General features: G+C 60.8%; 3 protein-coding genes across 3 annotated transcripts in view; 2 read left to right on the top strand and 1 right to left on the bottom strand.

Moving 5' to 3' along the window:
* Positions 1-5,967, bottom strand: part of KIFC2 (kinesin family member C2) — a 7,210-nt gene extending 1,243 nt beyond the window's left edge. The window contains exons 1-15 of the mRNA XM_040626133.1: positions 5,726-5,967; positions 5,410-5,491; positions 5,075-5,235; positions 4,818-4,956; positions 4,531-4,655; positions 4,382-4,447; positions 4,158-4,286; positions 3,678-3,755; positions 3,448-3,562; positions 3,261-3,370; positions 2,526-2,634; positions 2,280-2,437; positions 454-558; positions 250-371; positions 34-157 (exon numbers count right to left, since the gene is read on the bottom strand). Coding sequence (XP_040482067.1) covers positions 34-157; positions 250-371; positions 454-558; positions 2,280-2,437; positions 2,526-2,634; positions 3,261-3,370; positions 3,448-3,562; positions 3,678-3,755; positions 4,158-4,286; positions 4,382-4,447; positions 4,531-4,655; positions 4,818-4,956; positions 5,075-5,235; positions 5,410-5,491; positions 5,726-5,824 — 1,722 coding nt within the window. The 5' untranslated portion in view covers positions 5,825-5,967. The remainder of the gene's footprint in view (positions 1-33; positions 158-249; positions 372-453; positions 559-2,279; positions 2,438-2,525; positions 2,635-3,260; positions 3,371-3,447; positions 3,563-3,677; positions 3,756-4,157; positions 4,287-4,381; positions 4,448-4,530; positions 4,656-4,817; positions 4,957-5,074; positions 5,236-5,409; positions 5,492-5,725) is intronic.
* Positions 5,968-6,718: 751 nt separating this feature from the next.
* Positions 6,719-8,355, top strand: LOC103656647 (cysteine and histidine-rich protein 1). The gene is made up of 3 exons (XM_008684058.2): positions 6,719-7,010; positions 7,210-7,348; positions 7,566-8,355. The coding sequence occupies exons 2-3, from the start codon at positions 7,256-7,258 to the stop codon at positions 8,049-8,051; spliced, it is 579 nt and encodes a 192-aa protein (XP_008682280.1). The 5' UTR covers positions 6,719-7,010; positions 7,210-7,255; the 3' UTR covers positions 8,052-8,355.
* Positions 8,356-9,511: 1,156 nt separating this feature from the next.
* Positions 9,512-21,732, top strand: CYHR1 (cysteine and histidine rich 1). Its single transcript, XM_040625831.1, has 4 exons — positions 9,512-9,874; positions 18,211-18,449; positions 19,198-19,409; positions 20,966-21,732. The coding sequence occupies exons 1-4, from the start codon at positions 9,512-9,514 to the stop codon at positions 21,355-21,357; spliced, it is 1,206 nt and encodes a 401-aa protein (XP_040481765.1). The 3' UTR covers positions 21,358-21,732.
* The last annotated feature ends 491 nt before the right edge of the window (positions 21,733-22,223 follow it).

The following is a 22,223-nucleotide window of genomic DNA, read 5'->3' as shown; positions in this document are numbered from 1 at the left end:
GGGGGGGGGGGCTTTGCCACTGGGCAGGCTTACCTGGTGCAGCGTCTCCAGGTTGGGCACATCCCAGTAGGTGAGGCCAGCCACCTGAATGCCTCCCTGGCCTGCTGGGCCCTGCCTCACGGCCAGGCGCTCTGGAGGCCCTGGGGCTAGGAGGTCCCTGGTGAGAAAGGGAAGGGCTTGGTTTCTGAGGTTCCCAGGGTAACTGGAAGAACACAGGCTGAGGAGAAGGTGCTGTAGCATGGTCCTGACCTGACAGCCTCGTTGTAGATCTCCACCATGCTGAGAGTCACACGGTGTTGCCCTCCGGTCCCCATCTCCTGGTACAGTGACTGCAGTGCCCTAGGAGCTATGCCAGGGTCCTCAGGTGGACCCTGGGGACAGGGTGGGGTTGCTGCATCAGACTCACATCCCAGCCCCTGGCCCCAGGAGCCACCCAGGGTCTCCCCTTCCCACCTCCATACTGTAGGTCTTCCCTGTCCCTGTCTGACCATAGGTGAAAATGCAGACACTGTAGCCTCGGAGGCAGGACAGCACAGCTGGCTCCAGCTCCCTGAAGACCTAGGGGTGGGAGGGGTGGGAGGGGTCCTAAGCCCCAGGACCTGGGACACAGTGTGAAGGAAGGATGGCTCTAGGAGGGCACAGTGGAAGGGTGGGTCTCCCAACAAATGGAGGAGGCTTCCTGGAGAAGGTGGCATTTGCAAGAATTTGCCAGGCAAAGAAAGGGAGGGATGTGACGGAGCAAGCAACATGGAGCACCGGAATTCTGAGGATGACTTGGGAGGCCCAGAGGAGCAGCAGCCAAGAGCCCAAATGCTGGGCTTGATTGCCAGTTTCAAACCCCAGGTGTGATTGGAAGCAAAGCACCTATCTCCTTCTGGCCTAAGGTTTTCCCTCTGTGAAGTGACTACAGTGCCACCTGTGGTGAGGATTCAAGGCAAGAGGACTAGGGCAGCACCTGGCACCTAAAGGATGAGCCCAGAAGTGTGCACAGGTGTGCTCCACAGGTGTGCAGGATGGTGGCTCGCCAAGATCACTGGAACCCTGGCCTGCGAGGGTACACAGAGAGGCAGCTGAGGAGAGGGCACTGGGACTTGTAACCTCTTGGCAACTGGACCCCAGCAGCAGCCTTTTGAGCAACGGCATGGCCAGCTTTTGTGCCCAGAAGGTGGCTGGTAACTAAGTAGCCTGTGAGTTCTACTCATGTGTTCACGGCCAGCAATGAAGACAGAACCCAGAACTGCCAGTGAAGTCACTAAGATTCCATGACTGGAAGGAAGCACTGGGGGTGACTGATGGAGGGACTGTGGTGTCCTTGCACAGATGGGAAACACAGGTGAATGGGCTTGGTGAAAGATGCCTTTGGCTCTTCATTCAGACACATTGAATTGGAGGGCCCTGTCCAGAGGACTGCCTGGAAGGCAGCAGCCAGAGAGCCTGCACAGGGCTGAAGTGTGGGATGCAGGCTGAGACCAGGGGAAGTGTGTGGGAAAGAGAGGTGAAAAACAGCTGTGGTACTCCAGAAAGTGGGGGAGGGATCCCTGGCCACCTGCCAGACATTCTCCTCACACTGTGTCCCTATGAGGCCAACACAGAATCTCTGCTAGCTCTCTCCCTTACACAATCGCCTCCATTCCTGACCTTTGGAACTTGTGATGGCAAAGTCTATGTGGGCAGTGACAGGGAGTATGGAGCAAGGTGGTGAGCTGGGCCTGGCAGGAAAGGGGAGGAAGGAAGGAGAGTGTAATCTGTAGTGGGCAGCAGGAGAGCACTGAGACTGGAAACCACCAGCTCACCCTTGCTCCCCGACTGCCTCCTTGGCCACAGGCAAGGAGGGGAGCCTGCCCTCACAGCTGGCCCACTCCACCAAGAGTAAGCAGTGTGTAAGCCTGGAGGAAGGAGGTCACAGCACTGTCCTCACCACAGCAGCACCCTAGCCACACTCTGCAGCCAGCTCTCTGAGCAGTGACCATCTCAGACAAGTTCATTTTCCTTAATTTCCTGGTAAAAAAAATTACTTTTTAAAGTGATAACCTTTCTGTTAAACCAGAAGGCTTGTTTCCACTGGAACTGCAGAGCTTGGTCAAAGGATGTAAACGGAAAATTCTGGAAGGAAAGGAGGTGCCCAGCTAGGCTGTCATTCCTGCCTCTCAGCACCTCCTGCTCCCTTCCCTTTACTGGAGTTCAGCCACAGGAAGGCAAATGAAGGGGAACCCAGAGCCTCTTCTGACTCGGGGGCAGTATGAGGGAAGGCCAGCACAGGTGCAAGGGCGGGGCATCACCTCCTCCTGGCTGGCCTCTGGAGAGAAGACCCAGTCCAGGTGGAAGCGACGCTGGCGCCCTCGATAGCAGGTCGTGACAGTGCCACTGGGGCCAGGCTCCGAGCTCACCAGGCTGGAGGGTGTCCCTGGCCTCAGCCGACACAGCACACGGATATTTCCTGGGATGAAGATCACATCAGTGGGCTGCCTCCCAGGCCCTAAAGCATGGGGAGGCCCCACTTCCTCCACTTTCCAAGCCTGCCATACCCTTGAGCTCCAGCAGCCGCCCCGGGCATCCAGTTGGGGGCCCCCGCTGCTCCTCAGGAAGCTGAGTCCCAGCCCCGCCAGCTGACAGCGTCCCCAGGGCCCAGGATACCTGGCGGAATAGGGATGTGAGGAAGTGGGCACAGTCAAGGACCTGGGGGTGAGGAGGGGTGCTGAGGACATAACTTTCAGTGGCTTCGGGCCCCTAGGAGCATCATTCTGTGGGCCCAGGATGGAGACCCAGAACCTGAGAAGAATCAGGCAAAAAGATATCTCTCTCCTATGGGGTTGGCAATCCTGTGAGGGGTTTACTGTCACCCCAGTTTGCACAGGCAAAAATGAGACCCAGAGGGGCGCCTGGGTAGCGCAGTCGTTAAAGCGTCTGCCTTCGGCTCAGGGCGTGATCCCGGCGTGCGGGGATCGAGTCCCACATCGGGCTCCTCCGCTGTGAGCCTGCTTCTTCCTCTCCCACTCCCCCTGCTGTGTTCCCTCTCTCGCTGGCTGTCTCTCTGTCACATAAATAAATAAAATCTTTAAAAAAAGAAAAAAATGAGACCCAGAAATGAGATCACACCCAGGGTATGTGAGATCACAAGCTGTTCTGACTCCAGAGCCTACCACCTTCATTTCAGCAGGCAGCTCCCCGGGGTGGGAAGAAAGAATAAGGGTTCCCCGTGGAAGAACAGTGACCGGGCTGCCCAGAGAGCATGTTCTGGAGAGGGGGCAGATGATCCTGACCTGACCTCGGGCCTCACTGAGTGAACACTGACAGCTCTGGGTAAATGTGCTGACCAGTCCTCGGAGGTCCCCACAGCCCTGACGCAGGCTGACCATCCGCGCCCGAAGTCCTGGCAGGGAGAGTTTGTTGTAAGGGAGAGCCCAGACCCCGTGGCCTTCCCGTGAGCCCTCTAGTCCCAGCCCTTACCTGCCAGCTGCCCATGCATCTGCTGCAGCTCCCTTCTACAGTTCTGCTCAGTCTCCTGCTGGAGCTGCCGAAGGGCCCCCCGAAGGCCCTGCAGCTGCACCTCCTGCACCCCCAGCTGTCCCGCCCAACCCCACCCCTGTCACTGAGGAAACAGGGCACTTACCAGGCCCTGCCTCAGGTACCCCCCTCCCGGTGCCCTAGCCTTCCCGGCCCCTGGGCTCACAGCCCACCTGGACTTGAAGTGCTTCTGTGGTGTCCTGGGCTTCCTGAAGCCGGCTCTGGAGCTCCACCAATGCCTCTGCCTCCTCCTGCAGGAAGGATGGGAGCCAGGTCAACTGTGGAGCCAGGAGGGAACTAAAGGAAGGGCACGCCAGCAGCCCCATTTCATGGATGGGGATGTCAAGTTGAGAGGGGCAGGCAGAGCTAGTCATGAATCCATGTTTCCCAACTTTATACAGGACTCCTTTCCCCAAGTCCCTCTGCTTTTCTGGGGTCAGTCACAGGACAGGGCAGAGGTGTTCTCCCATGGGCATTGGTCTCCTTGAGGGTGCTACCTTGCACAGACCATCCCAGGGCCTATCTATCCCCCTGGGCTCTGGCCCTGAAAGGGCGGAGAGGGTTCCAGCAGCATTAGATCCTGGGCAGTGTTGCAGGGAGCCAGGTGTTCAGGAGCCCCAGACTGCAGGAATGGTAGCAACTAAGGAGAATACCTGGGGGGCCCTGGTAGAGGGGCCAGGGCCCCAGTGTAGCAGGAGGTCCCGAGTGAGGCTCAGGCTCTGTTTCAGAGCCTCATTCTCCAGGGTTAGATGCTGAACCCTTTTCTCTGAGTCTGTCGCCCCCTGGCGGAGAGAGAAGCGCTCAAGACTCACCTGAAAGTTGGGGCCACCTCTCTAGTCACTATCCTGGATCCTGGAGCCCCACCCCACAGCCTTACCACTCCCAGACGCAGCCGGCCCAGCTCCTCCTCCTGCAGTTCTAGCTGCTGCTTCAGCTCTTCCAGCTGGGAAGGAGGGAAGGGTTCAGCATGGAGCATTTCCTTCCCGCCCCTCCACCCCAGTCCCTGTCACCTTCTGGACCACTTACCTGTCCAAGGATGAGCTGCTCCAGCCGCTGCCAAGCCCTCTGGTCCTCCTCCAGCTGGGGAGGGTTCTGCCCTTGGGCCTCATCGCTTGGTGAAAGGGAAGGGCTTTCTTCTTGAGATGGGGATCCTGGGGTGGGATGGACCCAGATAAGACTGATGAGGTCTCTAACCTGAAGGAAGGGACACCTCGGGAACAAGGCTGGGCGTGGGACTCGGAACGCGGGCCACTCATTTCTGTGGGCTTCACTCCTACACACACTCCCTTTACAACTCACTACTCCTTACGCACCAACAGGAGTGGGGCACTGCCCATCCAAGGCTGGCTGAGTCCCCTGGGACAGGGCCTGCCTTCCCCTGGGACTCCGAATCCATGCCAGGAGGGCCAAGAGCTGACCAGTCACCGTCAACAGTGGGGGGACATCGCTTGGCTGTAAAGGGCATAAGAACCAGAGCAGAGGAGACTGAGATGGTGACATGCACGGGGAGACCAGAAAGACCGTGGAGAGGGTACGGGTCAGCTGGAGAAGGACCCTCAGCCCCGCTCACCTTGCTCAGGTCAGGAGGATTCCCGAAGCTCTCTTCCGCCCCCAGCTGGACAGAGAGGAACTCAGCAAGACGCACGAGAGCCTCTTCTAGGGAGACCTCGGTAGGGCGGCCCTCTGCTCCCCCTTCCGGCCCACCCTCAGATTCGGAGCAGCCAGGGAGGCCTGGTAGCGGGAAAGCGAGGCTTGCGGCTCACGTGTCGGAGGCCAGGCCACCAGGAGGCACCTGCTGGGTCCCTCCCTCCCAGAGAGGTCACGGGCACCCCTTCCTCTCTCGGACGGCGGGGTTCCCTTCTGGCCCCGGGGACGCAGCGCTCCCGGCGCACCGACAGCACCTACCGACCAGGCCTGTCAGCTCGGTCCACAGTTCTGCCGTGGGCTGGTCGGGGCGGCGGCGACCCCCGCGCTTGCAACCCGCACTCTGGGGAGGGAAGAGCGGGACCTCTGAGGATTGAGTAGGCAGCCTTGGGGCCCCCTCCCTCCGAGACCTGGGGCCAAGGGAGTTGAGGTCTTCGCTTCCAACACCAGAACAGAGACGGGGTCCTCCGCACGGCCCCCCCCAGCGTCAGCGCCCCGGGAACGTACGCTGCGCGGGCCCGCAAAACCCGCTCTAAGGAAGGGGGGGCGCCGGCCGTGCTGCGCCCGCTACGCTCACCTGGGCAGGGTCCCCGGGGTCGCCGGCCGCCGCAGCCCCGCCATCCCTACGGAAGAGGCTGTAGAAGATGTAGATGAGCAGGGAGTAGAAGGCGTACATGGGAGCGCGGGGCGGCAGAGGGCCCCGCTTCGCGCCGCCCCGCGTCCCAGCGCCCCGACTCCGCGCCCGCGCGCTGCAAAACCGGTGCGCATGCTCGGGGCGGACGCCCCCACGGCCCTGCTCCCGCGGGTGGAGGGCGCGCGCCCGAGGAAAGGGGGTGCCAGAAACAGGACCCCCGGGGCCACACCCGGACACCTGCCCCGCGCCTCCCACCCCTACTTCACTGAGACACCAGGCTGAGAGCGCCCACGGCCTCCACACCCCCCCTCCTCGGAACCCTTCCCAGCCTTCTCCGGAGGACCCTATCGCCCTCGCCCCTTAGAGCCCACAGCTCGTGGGAGTCCCCACATAACCCCTCCTCATGCTGCGCACCTCCCCTCTGGGAGGCCTGCCCAGGCGCCGCGGCTGGCCGCCCTGGAACAGCCCCTTCGGTCCCAGCTCCCCCCAGTCCCGCTCACACCCACTCCCCTCTCAGCCCCGCGGACACCCCTTCACAGCCCCACCCAACAGCCCCTCCCCTCTCAGCCCCGCCCATACCCCATCACAGCCCCACCCAACAGCCCTTCCCCTCTCAGCCCCGCCCATATCCCATCACAGCCCCGCCCCCTGCGATAGCCCCTCCCAGAACCCCCCCCTCCCCTCTTAGCCCCGCCCACACCCTTCACAGCCCATTCTCTCCCTTCATAGCTCCGCCCACAACCCTCCCCTTTTACGGGCCCTTCCCTTCACAGCCCCTTCCCTCACCACAGATCGCTTCAAACCACTTCGGTATCATAACGTAATCTTGGGACAGAGCTCCCTCCTCCTAGTCCTGTCTCCGCCCTCACAACCTTGTCTGGCTCTCCTAGAACGCCCCCTTCGCCCAGGCCCCGCCTCCTACCGCTCTAGCCTCCGCTCCTCTCGTTGGTTCGCGCCCGGCCAAGGCAGGGCTTGAGCTGGAGACCCGGCAGCAGCGGACGAGCGGACTGGCAGGCGGCGGGGTGGGCGACTCCGGCCTACAGCTCGCCGCTGCGTCGGGGCCTCGCCGCTCAGCTGAGGGCCTGCGCCGTAGCTCCTTCCAGGCCAGGGTCCGAAGACGACGCCTCCCCGAGCGCAGTAATCAGGTCGAGTGGGCCTGCGCGCGACTCTCCCCGAGGCCCGGCACCCCCACTTGGATTCCAGGGCCCCAGAACTCACGCCCACCCAGGTCAGGTTCGCTTTCTCCCTTCTTTTCCCGGCGTAACTAGGTTCTTCCCCACAGTTGCGTCCAGTGGTCCCAGGGCTCCGGAAAGTTTCGGATGAGCCTATCCCAACACTTAGAAATGGGGCTCTGGAACCTGGGACTCCAGGAGAGTTGCCTTTAGGGCTCCTGGGCGCCGGCTTCTGCGTTTTCTTCCTCTCCAAAGATTTGGATCCCCTTCCTGTTTCACATTCGCTACCACCCGAGGTGCCATGGCCCCCAAGCCTTGGAGCGAGTGGAGCACGACCCTGTCCCACCTGGCACTGGGAGCGGTGTCTCTGCGTGCAGCCGTGAGCACTGCCCAGGTGAGTACACTGCGATGGGGCAGGGGTGTGTCCGACTCCCAAACCGCAAGGACCGGGATTAGGTCCAGTTCCCCCAGTCAGGGAGAGGGCGGTGGGAGATTGAGTCTGAGGACCAGGGTTGCATGAGACACCCCCACCTCGCCCCAGACCTTTCCCTGCTTAAAGGAAGGTCCTGGCCTCTTTTTCCCCACATCTCCTCCTACCCTTGTGCTGACAGGCAAGTCGAGGGGCCGCTGCTGGCTTCCTGCTCCAGGCCTTGGCCTCTGCCACCATGCTGGCCCCAGGGCTGGGCACAGATGAAGACTGTCTTGCTGGAGCCTGGGTGGCCACTGTCATTGGTCTGCCCCTTCTGGCCTTCGATTTCCACTGGGTGAATGGGGACCGTTCCTCTGCCAACCTGCTCCTGGGAGGAGGGATGGTGCTGGCAGTGGCCGGTGACCACCTTGGTGCTGAGGGCCGCTCTGTGGCTGGTCAGGCAGTAGTGCTGGTGGTTGCAGTAACCATCCTCATTGTGGCCGTTTTCACAACCAACGCTTATGGAATGTGGGGGGGCGCAATGTTGGGTGCTGCAGGCCTCCTGAGCCGGCTGGAGGAAGACAGACTGCTGCTGCTACCAAAGGAGGACATCTGTCGCTGGGCCCTGGCCGCAGGCAGTTGGGCCTACCACCGAGCCCTGCACACACAGCGCCTGCAGTGGGAGTGATGTTTGGAGACAGCAAGGTGGGGCTTCTGCCCTGGCTACCACCTTCCCCTCCCACAGGCCTGCTCCTGTGGGCCTCCTCCCTAGGATGGACTCTCTTGCCTCCCAAAGAGAGCTTGCTACAGGATGATACCTTGGTCAGGAGGTTGAGTCTGGGCACTGCCCTCCTCTGGCTGAGTGTGGGCACTCACCTAGACCAAAATGAAGAAAATGGGGTCCCAGGCACATTTTGGGGCTGATGCTGGGCACGCATTGCTTTTGGATCCAGAGAGAGGCTTGGTCTACAATAAACCTTAGGGATACAGCAGGAATATGGAATCTGCCCATTCTTGAAAGGGATCGAGGGGTCCTCCAGTGAGCTTTCTAAATCTCCAGCACAGCAACTGCTTTCCTTGTGCAAAAATTGGGTGCACCGGAACTAGCCCTGGGGCCTCACTCAGCCTGACCTCCTAATGGCACCCTTGTCAGGAGGGCCCCTAGACTGAGACCTAGTCCTGGGGCCTGCGACATGGTGGAGCTCTGAATATCCTTGCACAACCTGGCAGGTGGCCCCCTGGGACAGTGACCTTCACCTGCTGCCGGTTGGGGTGGAGAAAGAAGAGGACTGTACTACACCTGTATTACAGCTGTCCTCAGAAATGCACATTCCCTCTCAGAGCTGACTTGACACGTACTCATTTGCCTTCTGGTCTGTGCAAGGCAAGTCCTGATTTCCCAAGACCCTCACTTTCCTCAGTGGACCCCTCTTCAGTTTCCAACCCGGGCATTAGGCAGAACGGTGGTTTAAATTCGGGGTCTGGAGCCCTTTCTCGGGGAGTACCTATGCTTGGGTGCTGTGGAAGCACACCTGGTCCCACACAAGAGGGATAGAGTGGCCGGCAGGGTTTCTTTCCCCAGCGTGCACGCAAACCTGAGTGTGGAGGACAAAGGCGCAAGCGCACCCCGACGTGGGGATCCAGGGATGCCCACCATCCGGATGGCCCTCGGCTTGTGGGCCGCACCCTAGATGGACCGGAAGCGGCGCGCACGCCCCCAACCCCAGGATTTCCACGTCCCGGGCGCTCGCCCCTCCGCAGGTCGCCCTGGGCCCCGCCCCCTTCCTGCCCACTTTCTGCAGGGGCGGGCCCTCGGGCGTCCTTGCGCGCCCATTGGGTCTGACGGACGTTCCGTCTAGCGCTGAGCGGCGCTCCCATTGGCCCCGCAGGGTCACGTGACTGGGAGACCGAGGGGGCGGTGGCGGCGGCAGGGGGTGCGCGCAGCGAAAACAAAGATGGCGGCCGCGCCGGGGTCGGTGGCCGCGGCGGCTTCGAGGCGACGCGCGAGCCGGACCCACTGAGGCGGCGGCGCAGGGAGTGGGGTTGCGGGGTCGCAGCGGCAGCGAGAGGGCGGCGGGAGCGCGCGGCGCCCCTAACCTCCAGCCGCGGGTGCGCGCCGGCACCCGCCCGCCGGGCCGACCGGCCGCGATGTCCGGCGCGGAGGAGGCCGGCGGGGGCGGGCCGGCCGCGGGGCTCGCTGACGCCATCCCGGCTGGGGCCGGGCGGGGCTCGGGCTGGCCGGGGGCGGCCGCGGGGCCGGCGGCGGCAGCGGCGCTGGGCGAGGCGGCGGGGCCCGGGCTCCCGGACGAGGCGGGCCTGGCCGGCGCTCGGCAGCTGCAGGAGGCGGCCGGCGACCCAGACGCGCCGCCTAAGAAGCGGCTGCGGGCGGCCGAGGCAGCCGAGGCGGCGGCGGCGGCGGCGGCGGCGGGCAGCGGAAAGCTGGAGGAGCGGCTCTACTCGGTGCTGTGCTGCACCGTCTGCCTGGACCTGCCTAAGGCCTCCGTGTACCAGGTAGGGCCGCCGGCCCGACCCCGACCCAGCCCGGCTCCAGCCCTGCCGCGGCCGCCCCCCCCACCCCCCGCCCCGTGCACCGCGTGCCCTCGGAAGCCAGGTCTGAGCTCCGGGGCCCAGTAGTCGGGACTCCTGGCGTCTGTCTTCGGAGGCGCTTCATTCTCCTTCTCTCAGGACTTCATACTCATAACCAGTTTCTTTCTTGTTCTGACTTCCCTTGTTTCTCCATTCGACTCTTATCTTTCCGCTGCTTTATTTTTCAGCCTTCCCCGCTGCCCCCACCTCAACACTCCCCAAGTTCTGGTGACAGATGCCCCCCCCCCAGAGTCTACTCCCCCATTCTTGAGCTCCCTGGAGTCGGAGACCCTGGTGTTTCCTCTTCACTCAAGACCTTCTCTATTCTTGTAGCAGCCACACCCCCGAAAGCTGTCTTCAAGCTTCTCTTGTATATCTTCTATCTTCCAATTGAAAGAATTCTCTTTTCCTTTCATTTTGGAAGAACATCGAAGGGATGGGATCATCTTTTTCCCTCCCCTCTCCCTTCCCTTCATTCCTGGTCTGGATGAACCACCTTCAAAGCCCCAGCCTGGGTCCCTTTTCTAGTCCCAGCCTGACCTCATGCTGTGCTTTCCAGACACGCTATGCCCTAAGTTAGACTCCCACCCTATCCCGCCTTACCCACACCAGGCCTGGCTTCTTAGGCTACCAGCACTCCAAGAAGTGTGTCCACCCCCCTTTTTCCATGTGAGGATCCAGAATGGTGGCTGGACTCAGTGCTTAGCCAGCCACAGCCATCAGAGAGGGTCCTTGGCCCAGGTGGGTCTTACATGTGCAGCACATAGCAGCAGGGGCCATGCTCTGGCCCAAGTCAGTTTACTGTGTGCCTTCTTTGTTTGCCTGTTTCTCTCCACCTGGACACCTCCTCCCACCTCTGACTTTGATACCCCTTCTACACAGAACCCCTTTGAGGAATGGAACAGGTTCTTTATCACCTTTCTTTGCACTTACAGGAGCTGGTCATAGCTGATGGGGCTTTGTTTTCCTGCTATTACTGAAACTGTTGGCCATGGGTGAGAGGGCCATTTTTGTAGTAAGCAGCGCGAGGCTAACCTGGGTTGCCATTTCCCCAGCCTCTAGATCGCCAGGTCCTTTCCTGCTTTGGCGTGAGGTAGCTTAGGAGGACCCTGATGTGCCCAGGTTACAGAGAGGAAAGAGAAGGCATTGGCAGGGAAGTGGGTTGAGTTCTTTGGGTGGAGGATACTGGCTCTCCACCTATCCTGGAGAGAGGCCCTAGCTCAGGAATACCGCAGGTCTTCTGACCCAACTGGGGGACTGCTTCCCATAGCCCCTCAGCCTTGGAGGTACCCGTCAGGAGTTGGGCCCTCTCCAGCCCCTTTTTCCCTTGCCCGTGACCTTTTGATTCTCTCAGGTGGAAGAATTCTTCCTTGCTTGGGTCTTAAATGAGAGCCCCAAAAAGCTAAACCTCCCATGGGTGGGGGGAGGGTCCCAGGGGAATTTGCCCCCCCCCCTCCTGTGAGTGGGCTAGACCTGGACCTGGCATGATGGCATGATAACAGGCTGCATGGTGCTGCCTCCTGGTCCACTCAGCACAGAGCCAAAGCTCTGCCTCTGACCACAGCCACTGTGATGGGGCCTGTGAGCCTGGCTGGTTCAAACCGGCCCACACTGTGCTGCAGCTGAGCTCTGTCCTGGGCGGGCTGGAGGCAGTCAGCTAAGCAGCTGTGACAGCCCTGACCTGTGGTCCTCCCCATGGCCTAGTGGGCTGTGCTGAGCAGCTTCCCTGGAAACAGGCTTGCTAAGCAAGGAGAACCCATGATGCTAAGCTGTAGGCTATGGTACTGGCCCCCCTGCTCCACCTCTATTCTTCCCAAGTGACAGCCGGGCCTTGGTAGGGAGTTGTTCGCTCTCATCTCTGGAGGCCTGGAGAAAGCTCTAGAACATGTGATCAGTAGCAGAGCCCTTGACTCTAGAAAGGTTGAGTAGAGTCCTTCCACGAGTCACCACTTGGCTTCTTCGGCTACTGGAAGCCATGCCATGGGTGGGGGGCACACCTGGCTTGGATGTGTAGCAGTGCCAGTGAGGGGCCCGAGGGATGAACCGGAGGAAGGAGGGAAGGCTTCTTGGTGGCTCCCTGCTGCATACAACCCTGGATGGGGACATTGAGGGTAGTGGTTGGGATGGGCCTGGAGACCTGGGCCATTGCCTGGTCGCATCTGAGCTGGGTTTACTCCCAGGAGAATTTGGTCATGAATGGCCTAGGCCCTACACATGCTGTCTCAAAACAGGCAGGCCCACAGCTTTCTGTGTGTCCCTGGTTGGGGCCCACTACTGGCCATTACCTCTTGGCCTGGGCTCAGCCCCTCCGTTTCTAAGGGCCTTTGGTGAGCCATGTTGACCAGCCATTTCTGTTGGGCTGCTTTCAGGCATGTGACGTGCCAGCAACATTTCTCCTGACCTCACCAGGACACATGGCTTGGAGCAGGCACCAGCCATGCTGTGTGTCTGGGGATTGTCTCAGATGGTTCCCAGCTCTGGGGTGAGGAGAATAGTCAGGGGCCATGGTGAGCCCTGTGCACTGTGCCTGGCTGAGTCTGTAAGGGACAGCTCCATGGGCCTCTGGAGTTGGCTGAGTGTATGGTAACTTGAGAGCTTGCCCTGTGGCCACCAGACCCCACCTCCATGCCACCAGGGGAGCCGTGGTGGTGGCCACAGATCACCGTCAGCAGACTTATCCACCTGTTCCTGAGTCTGAGCCCCTGGCTCCACACAGCTGGCTCTCCCACACATCTAGCACATCTGGGCTGGGAAACTTGCTTTGGTGTAAGAGCAAGGCACTCATGCAAATGGTTTTCGCCATGGCCTACTTTAAGTTAGGTCAGGTCAGGGACAGACTGGGTACAGCAGGTGCTGGCTTTGATGTTCTTTGTGCGGGTGTTGGGTGTGTCCTTGGGGACTGGCCTGACAGGGTATGGGGCCACTTTCTAGAGTCCCAGGCAGCCACTGGGGCAGGCACGGGGGCGGTGGGGGGGAGCAGGAGGGCCGGAGTTGGAGCAGGGATACTTACGCAGGATGGGGAACAGGGCGTCTGCCGTAGATGCAGAACTGTGGCACCAGGGCGGTGTGACCTGCCCCCTGTGTGTGTGACTGCCTGCTCTGGAGGAGACACAGCCTTGGTGGTACCTGGAGCATTGAAACTACAGCGTGATCTTCTTCCCAGGCTCTCCCCCAGCCTTCACACAAGGCCCAATGTGTTCTCCATACGATACACCTGGTAGGACTCTGCTGACATCAGCTGAGGCCCTGAGCTGTGGACCAGCCACATAGCTCCCCCACCCCTCACCACATTCTCAGCCAGAAAAGTTCCCCATCCGGGAAGGAGTAGTGAAGGGGTTGTCACAGAATATGGCCCCCAACTGGCTTTCTGGCCTGCCAGTCCTGGCCTCAGACCTGGGCCTACCAGCAGCACACCCCCTCCTCCAACTTGTTGCTCCTGTGTCCCTTCTGCCTGCGTGCCCTCTCCCCACTCCTGCTTCTCTTCTAGGGCCCCACAGAGGCAGTGGCCCCCAGCTGTGGCCATCCTCTCTCCCTGCTACAGGATGCTTGTCCTCACTTGACGGGGGTACCTGCCAGTTTCTGCCCTGTGGGAGGGGTGGGTATGTCTTGCTGGGCCTCTCACCTCTAAGGTCTCCTTTCTCCCTCAGGACTCAGCTCAGGCCCTGGCACAAGGAAACCGGCTACTTGACTGGCAGTCACATTGGTAAAAGGCCTAGGAAGCAGGGGTGGGCCCATCTTTGCCCAGGCCCCAGCCAGTGTGGTCACAGGCCTTGGGGAGCCCCCAGTGGTTGTCAGCATGCCTGGTGCTGCAGACTCTGTTCTAAATGATGTTTAGGGAATCCCCCATGGGGCTGCCCACCCAGCTGGCCTGGGATCCTCTTGCCTAGCTCCTGGCTCAGGCTTTGAGGTAAGAAAGGTAGCAGAATAGAGCTATGGAGATGTGTCTGCTTAGGTGTCCAGAACAAGAGCATCGAGAGGAGAAAGTTTCTGAACTTTGGCTACATGAGAAGCTGTGTGTTTTGTGGTGGTTACTTGTCATTTGAGTTGCCTTTCAATCTGGATTGTCTACATTCTGAACAAGAACCTGGCTATGGGAATGACTGGTTCCCATCCGCGTCCTAGCTCTTGAGGTGTGATATCAGGAGCTATTGGTCCAGGACTTCAAACCCGAAACCTACAGTGTTAGAGTGTTAGAGTCCTGGCTTTACCTAAAACAGCTGGGTTTCTTGGACACAGTGAGGTCTCTTCTTAGACCCCTTGAATAAAGATATTGAGGAGACCTCAAGCCAAACATCGGGGACCTGGGGTGCCCTGCAGCCCTGATGAGGGGTTCCTCCAGCTGGGCTGAGCAGCAGTTTTGGGGTTAATCCCCTTAGCTGTGCTTTAGAGGGTGGGCTGCTCACATGGGCCTAGGTGCCAAGCCTTCCTGGAGCCCCCAGTATTTGAGGGGACCATGCACTCCAGGCTTAAAAGAGAGCCTCAAAAGCCTATTGACCAAGGCTTTTTTTCCAGGAGTTGGGGGGGGATCATTTTCTACGGCCCTTTTGCAGCCCAAGGCCTGAGGTCAGGGCTCCTCCTCATGAGTCTGGATGGCACATTTAGCTCCCCCTTAGCCCTGGGGCGGGGGGGGGCTGGCTTGGGTGCACATGAGCTCCTGGTGGCCGGGTGGAGGGAGGGGTTGCTGGGTGGTGTCCTGAGAGGACACATACAAATGCCCTCTCCTGGGCTATTTGTGGAGGGGCTTGGAGGATATTGCTGTGGCTTGGGTGGGGTTGGGGACTCGGGGGGTGAGGGAGGGGCTTTTGCTGTAATCACATGCCTGTGCCAGGAGTCCCTTCTAAGGCTCTGCAGGTGGGGGCCGTGTGAGGGGCTGGCCAGGCTCTGCTGTGTGATGGCCATGGTGGGTGTTTATTCTGTTCCTGTCATGTGCTGGGGGCTGAGCCATGCTGTCTAGGTGTCTCATCCCATCTCTCTAGCACATGATGAGGCCAGTCCTGTCTTTGTCGCTCTTTGTTTCTGAGGAAAGTGAGGCCCAGGGAAGAAAGCAGCAAGCCCAGGGTAGAAAGCAACAAGCCCAGGGTCATGCTCCTGGTGACCTGTGGGCTAGAGTTTAAGCCAGCATCTGTCCTGGGAAGGCCTACAATGTTCTGAATTGGGGTGCCCCTCTTCCTGCCCCTCCTACCAGCAGGATTTTCCTGGCAGCCTGGGTGGGTGCTGCAGGAGCTGCTTCTTGGGGTACCCAGGCTCTTGGGGGCTTGGCTCTAGCATGTTGAGTGGGGCATTCTGGCCTCCCCTAGCTGTCCATCAGAGGCTTGCCGTGCAGCTGGCGTTGTACAGAGTCGTCTGGGAATCAGGTTCTGGCTGGGCAAGTCAGGGTAGGTACAGTCCAGCCCCGCCGCTGAGGAGGCTAAGTCTGCGTTACCAATTGGCCAGGCCTGCATGTGGAGTCGGGAGTCTTGCTTAGAAGGTCAAGGAGGACCTGGATGGGGGGAGGGCTCTGGAGCATGGTGATCTACCCTGCTCTGTGGACAAACCACATGGGCTGGGTGTCAGCCAGGCCCAGACCAGCCACCTGGTTTTTACCCAGGAGCATCCCTTGGGTAACTGGTGAGGTGCTGGCTGCATGTAGACATCTGCTTGTCCCTTGGCTGGGCCAGCAACACTCTGCAGCATCTTGCTGGCTCAGTCTTCCGGCTCACAACTGAGCTATTGGGGCCTGAGGGGCAACCCAGAGGAGAGCAAAAGTCAGTACTGCTTCTCCATGGTGTCCTATCACCTAAGCCTGTGTTGCATCGGAAGGCTCCAGGAGGAAGTGGGTGCAAGCTAGCCTGGGAGCTTGGATATTCCTGCAGCCCACAGGCGCTAGAAGAGACCTGTTGGGAGGGGTGTGCAGGTCACCCCTCTGCGCCAGAGCAGTGGACTTTCAGGGCAGTGCTGGGAGGTAGGCGTCATATACTTGGCAACCTCAGGAGGCTTTAGAACTCCATCCAAGTCTCTCACCCTCAACCCCACACCCTGGCTGGGCCACCTTGAGAGAGAAGAGAAGCCAGGTGGGTTCTGTTGCTGTTCTCAGGCAAGTGATGGCTACAGAGCTGGGCCCTGCCCAGGCAGCCTCTCACCAGAAGGCATCGAGAACTAGAGTCTGTGGTGTGGGGCCCCCAGGCCTTGGGGGTCTCATAGTTGGCATCCTGCAGGCCCTGGAAGTGAAGGGTCTTGGTGTCCAGCCAGGCTTCCTCATTGGAGGTGCCAGGCAGTGGTTGTGGCTTCCCTTCCAAAGAACACCCTGAAGTTTCCTCCTCCCATGAATAAGTAGCTAGGTGAGCGTGAGCACCGTCCCTTTATGCCTCTGCAAACTCCAACAGTCTTCTCTCAGGGACTGTGGTTTGGTGAAGCCAGGCCTCTGCCGCGCTCAGGCCCTTGGCGGGGGCTGTGATTAAACACGTGCCCTGGGCCCTTGGTCTCTGCCTCCCACCGGGTGGAAGGGGCCTATGTTGTCTGTGTCCCCTGCCCTCCCCTTCACTCACCGTGTCTCTGGCTTCATCAGCCCCTGAGGGTGGACAGGATAGACTGCTTTTCCAGCCTGCTCCTCCTGTGAGCAGGCCTCAGCTCATCCCAGCTGGGATTCCCCACCCCCAGCCAGCCCATGTGTCCAAGGCTGGCACTGGCCCACCCCTGCCAGGCCCGTTTCCTCCAAACCTGAGCCCAGCCAGCTCCCCTTCCTCATCTTGCACATTTTAATTTTTGGCCTTAGAAATTGAGATTTTTAGTACTGATAATCTGTGGTGTTGACGTGGACATGGATTCTGTGAATGAGGCCTTTGTCCCCAGCCCTCCCACCTGCACTGGCCCTCAGCATGTAAGTCCCATCACTCACTAGCCCCCAGGCCCAGCACAGAGGTGCCAAGAGCTCCCTCAGCCTCCCACCAGCTCCTCAGCTCAGGGTGCGCAGACCCCTGAAATGATGGGATGGCAGCTGGTGTTGACCGAGGATCCCACGTGTGTGGGTGTGGTCAGGCCTCTACTGCACTGCAGCCCCCCTGCCCCCCGAGAAATGCCTTGGACCTCAAGGGAAGCTTGTGGCCCAGTAGCTTTCTGGAGGTTTGCCACGGCTGGTGAGCCCAGGCCAGCTGCTGGCAGGCTTATGATAGCGCCATCTGCCCGTTCATCCTCAGTTGGCTGGGGAGAGTCTCCAAGTGGAAATCCAGCGACCCTCAGCAGAACCCCCAGCTGCCCCCCCACAGCATTCCCTAACCTCTTCCCCTGCAGGTATTGACCAGCCAGGGCCAGGCCTGGGGAGCTGTGTCTGCCCCGAGGGGATGCTCAGCTCAAGTCTGCCCTTGTATCTCTTGGTTTCTCTGTGGGTCTCTCCTACCCCTGGAGGGCCAGGCCCACAGCCTGTGGAGTTCTCTGGATGGCACCAAGTGGGCACTCAGGACGTATGTGTGGAACCAGAGACCCAAGACTGGAGTTGAGCTGGCAGCTGGCTGTCCACATGCACAAGGACTCCTAGCAGGGGGCAGTTGCCGACAGGCAGTGTCTGGGCCTCACATCTGCGTGTTCAGAGGAAGGGGACCTACCTCCTACTGACCCAAGTCAGCAGTTTGTCCTGCCTGTAGCCCCCATTCTCCTCCAGGCACGTGCTGTGCCCACACACCCTTTTCCCAGGCCAGCAAGTCCTCCCCACCTGCCACACCTCTGTGCCACTAGCTTTTAGGAAGGTCCCTGCAGGACGCAAGCCTCGCTGGGTGGGTGGCAGCTGCCTTCACACCTGTGCTGGCCAAGGAGAGCTGGAGTGGAGGGGCCAGGCCCCTAGCCCCCAGCGCAGGGGAGCAGTGTCCGCTGCTACTCAGCACCTGCTGGCTAAGTACTGCTGCCACGCCCGGACAAGAGTCTGTGTTCCTGTAGGTGTCCCAAAATCACAGCCTCTAGGACCCCTGAGACAGTCCCTGGCCCCTGGGACAGGAAAAAGTTCCAAGCCCCCATGCGGCCAAAACCCCCTCACCGCTAGTGGGCCTGCCTCAGTGGAGCTCTGTAACCTCTGCGAGCCACGAAAGGGCCACCATTGAGTCACCTGCCTCTCCACAGGAACCCCACTGGCCGTGTGTTTGCTGTGTTCCAGGAGGAAGGGCCGCTCCTCCTGAGCAGGGGCTCTGTTTGCCTCTGCTCGCCAGCAGCCCCTTCTGCAGCTGGAGTCGGCAGGGCAGGCCGGTGCGTGCACGTCCTGCAGGTCTGTGAGCTCATCTCCCTCTCCTTCTTCGCAGTGTACTAACGGTCACTTGATGTGCGCTGGCTGTTTTATCCACCTACTAGCAGATGCCCGGCTGAAGGAGGAGCAGGCCACGTGCCCCAACTGTCGTTGCGAGATCAGTAAGAGCCTCTGCTGCCGCAACCTGGCTGTGGAGAAGGCCGTGAGCGAGCTGCCCTCCGAGTGTGGCTTCTGCCTGCGCCAGTTTCCCCGCTCCCTCCTGGAGAGGCACCAGAAAGAGGAGTGCCAGGACAGGTAACCTCCTGGGCCGGCCTGCCCGCCAGAGGCTTAGCCACAGCGTGGGGCCCAGGATGGGGCTGGAGGCCACCCTGGTGCAGGCGAGGCCCCAGCACGGGGGACGTTCCGGTCTTTGTTGCCCTGGCTCCGGGGTTGCCCAGGACAACCTGGAGGGAATGGGCCAGGGTGAAGCTGCTCAGGGCCCAGGCCCTGGAGGGGGCAGGGTGGGGCCCACGGAGGGTAGGGGGCTGTGATCTGGACCCAGTGGCTGTTTGGACATCACCCTGGCTCTCCAGGGCTCTCTGGCTGCATGGGGGCCTCTTCAAGGCTCTCTGTCCTTGGTGTCCTTGGGCCCAGGAGAGCATGGCCAGTTCTGGGAGTTCAGCGTGAAGCTTCATGGGCACCCCTACCCAGGCCCTGCTGGCTGACGCTGCTGTCTGCCAGTGGGCTCAGGCCAACGAGCCTCACGTAGCTCAAAACTACGTAGGGTCCAACGCCGAGGTCAGTGGCCACTGTTGCCAAGCAAGAGAGCCCTCCCAGCAAAGGGTGTAGGTGGCATGTGTATTCACAGCTGTCACATGCTCCTTTTCTGTCGGCTTCTCACACACACTGACCCCTTCCTGGGGGCCAGTGCACGGTGACTATGTCCTTCAAGGGGTAATTTGTATGAGCAGGGCCGGGCAGAGGCCCACCTTTGGAGGACCACTGGGCAGAGCCACCTCGCACAGGGCACAGGCCATGACCACGGTGCTCGCCTCCTCCCCAGGGTGACCCAGTGCAAATACAAGCGCATCGGCTGCCCGTGGCATGGCCCCTTCCACGAGCTGACGGTGCATGAGGCTGCATGTGCCCACCCGACCAAGACGGGCAATGAGCTGATGGAGATCCTAGACGAGATGGACCAGAGCCACCGCAAGGAGATGCAGCTGTACAACAGCATCTTCAGCCTGCTCAGCTTCGAGAAGATCGGCTACACAGGTGAGGCGCCCCGCCGCCCACTGCATGCCGCACAGGCTGGGGGGGCGGCTGGAAGCCTGGGGAGCAGTGGGCACAGGCCATGCTGGGTGGCCAGGCTCTGGACAAGCTTTTGGTAAATGGGGAGAAGACGTGCCAGAGGCCATACAGGGGAGGGGCCGGAGCAGGACCCGGAGGCACCTGCATGGCTCTCAGAGGCCCTCTCACCTGTCTTCCCTGCCCTGGCCCTGCCACCCTAACAAGGTGGCATCCTACTGCGTGGGGCTGCACAGCCCTTGGGACAGTCAGTGTCTAAGCAGAAGGTGGGTGTGTCTCGGTGGGCCCGGCAGCTAGGGGCCTGCCCTGCGGAGCCAAAGGCAAGAAGAGTACTCAGCACATCCGGTCCTGCCTGCAGGCAGTTACTGCAGTGGCCACGGGTCTCCTGAGGCCATCAAGAAGATTCTCAGGGGCGGGGCACCTGAATGAGCTGAGGGTGCTCAGCTCAAAATGCAGAGCTGGGAGTGGACGCCCAGGGACGGGCAGGCTGGACCACGCTCAGGCCCACTGGATCTCATGGGCTCTCCTGGCCACTGCCACTGCTTTTGGACATGCTGGGGAGCAGGAACCAGGCCAGGGCCTGGTCCAGATACAGAGAACAGCAAGAAGCACCTGCTGACACTGGGGCCACTCAGGGAGACTACGGCCCTCTACTGCTCAGCCCACACCAGGCAGCCGGCTCAGAGCATCAAGGGCGGTCACAGGCAACCAGTCACGCCATGCTGCCTGGACTAGGCCTGGCTAGGTGTGGGCCTGCACAGGCCCGAGAGGCGAAGGGCCCGGCAGCCTCAGCCGCAGAAGGTCATGGCCCCTGGTTAGTTGCAGCCTCAGCTGCCCTGGTGGGCGCCATGGCACAGACAGTCCAGGCCAGGCCTTGTGGGTCTGGGCGGGCCGAGGCATCATGATTGTGGCGGTGGCTGGGCAGGGATCCCCGTCCACACAGGAAGGACTGGCCGCCTCCGTGGAGGGACTCGTGGGCCATGGGCCCCGGGCTGTGCTGAGAGAACTGTGTGACAGCACAGGAGCCCAGCACTGGGCCACACGCCAGCGCTCTGCCTTGCGCCCCATGCAGGCTCATGTGCCACGTGCCTGCCCGCCCGCCGGCTCTTCTGGCAGCTCTGTACCGGAACCAATAAAGTGCACTTGTTCTCAGAACGCATCCTGTCTGTGTGTCTGCTTACCCACGCCCCTGGGGGGGGCCTCCCTCTGCCCGGGCTGGGCCCTGGGGGAGGCAAAGGGGGAGGCCAGCGAGGGTCGGCCGCTCACTTCTTTCAGCCTCTGGACTCCCTGCAGCTAATGCGTGTTACTTCTGTTTGTAGTTGTTTCCCCCAAGCTTGTGTGCGCCTCCATTTGCCATAATTGCGTTTGATTTGCCTTGTGACAAGTAGAGCACGCTGTGTCCTCCTGGTAAGTTGCCTTCCTCCCTGGCTGAGCCTTTATCCTCGCTCGGCCTTTGGAAGGCGCCGCCACGCGGCCCCGCCCACACTGACTGCCGGCTCTTCCCGGCCTGTCTGTCTCCACAGAGGTCCAGTTTCGGCCGTACCGCACGGATGACTTCATCACGCGCCTGTACTACGAGACGCCAAGGTTCACGGTTCTGAACCAGACGTGGGTCCTGAAGGCGCGTGTGAACGACTCAGAACGTAACCCCAACCTGTCGTGCAAGCGCACGCTCTCCTTCCAGCTCCTCCTCAAGAGCAAGGTCACGGCGCCCCTGGAGTGCTCCTTCCTGCTGCTCAAGGGCCCGTATGATGACGTGAAGATCAGCCCCGTCATCTACCACTTCGTCTTCACCAACGAGAGCAACGAGACGGACTACGTGCCGCTGCCCATCGTCGACTCTGTGGAGTGCAACAAGCTGCTAGCCGCCAAGAACATCAACCTGCGGCTCTTCCTGTTCCAGATACAGAAGTAGGCGGCGCCCCTGTGCCGCCGGCGCCTGCCCAGCCGCGGCTTCACAGTGCTATCTGACCGTCTTAGCAAAGGAGGAGAAGGAACAAATGCGAACATGGGGGAAGTCTGCATGCGTGTGCGAAGGTGTGAGCGCTCACACCTCGCCCTCTGCCCCGCCTCCCCTGTCCCGGGCACCGGAGGCTGGGCCACCTGCAGAGGAGACGGTGGCTCAGGGACACAATGGCGCTAAGCCCAGTGGCCATGCCCTGGCCCCCGATGGCGCAGTGAGGCGCACCGTCTGCTCTGGGCCGTGCCCGGCCCCTGGGCCGGGCTCAGGGAGCACGCTGACTTCAGACGGCAAATTTGATTGCAATTAAAAAGGCACCCTTGTTTCCTACTTTCTGTTTTGTTTGAGGGAAAGGCGTAGCTGTGATTGGACATTGGGGGAGCTTTGGTTTGGCCTGGGGGTCAGAGCCCAAAGGTCCTTGTTACTACACCTCCACGTACACCCCCCACCAGAGACTTGGAGGCATTGACCCCTCCGTCACAGGCCAGCACAGGGGAGCAGCCGGAGCTGGGGTCTTGCAGCGGCCCCAGCGCACCCCCCCAACCCCACCAGCTGCTCCAGAGAGGCAGGACTTGGCCAGCCGGGCTCAGCAGATGCTTCGGAATGCAGGGTGAAATTGTCTCTTCCCAGGAAAAAAAATTAAACTCTTTACAGGCTCTTCTATAAGTTATGAAATTTAGCAAGAGAGAATCTATTTTCTATATTCAGCCTTGAGGGCACAGCATCCCCAGCCTGTGAGGGAAGCTGTGGGGGCTGCTGGTGATAAGCTAGCCTAGCTGGGGGAGGGCTTGAGTGGGCTGGTCGTCCCCATGCTGCTTTCA

Source organism: Ursus maritimus, unplaced genomic scaffold, assembly GCF_017311325.1.
Source record: "Ursus maritimus isolate PB19 unplaced genomic scaffold, ASM1731132v1 scaffold_9, whole genome shotgun sequence".
Classification (NCBI taxonomy): domain Eukaryota; kingdom Metazoa; phylum Chordata; class Mammalia; order Carnivora; family Ursidae; genus Ursus; species Ursus maritimus.
Note: the sequence above shows the minus strand (reverse complement) of the source record. Positions and strands in the feature narration are given on the sequence as shown.

Bases quoted from the DNA above. Each gene is read 5' to 3' on its own strand.
- LOC103656647 (XM_008684058.2), top strand. From the start codon at position 7,256: ATGGCCCCCAAGCCTTGGAGCGAGTGGAGCACGACCCTGTCCCACCTG. The intron at 7,349-7,565 runs GTGAGTACACTG...TTGTGCTGACAG, and splicing joins CAGCCGTGAGCACTGCCCAG to GCAAGTCGAGGGGCCGCTGC.
- CYHR1 (XM_040625831.1), top strand. From the start codon at position 9,512: ATGTCCGGCGCGGAGGAGGCCGGCGGGGGCGGGCCGGCCGCGGGGCTC. The intron at 9,875-18,210 runs GTAGGGCCGCCG...CCTTCTTCGCAG, and splicing joins CTAAGGCCTCCGTGTACCAG to TGTACTAACGGTCACTTGAT. The intron at 18,450-19,197 runs GTAACCTCCTGG...CCTCCTCCCCAG, and splicing joins AAAGAGGAGTGCCAGGACAG to GGTGACCCAGTGCAAATACA.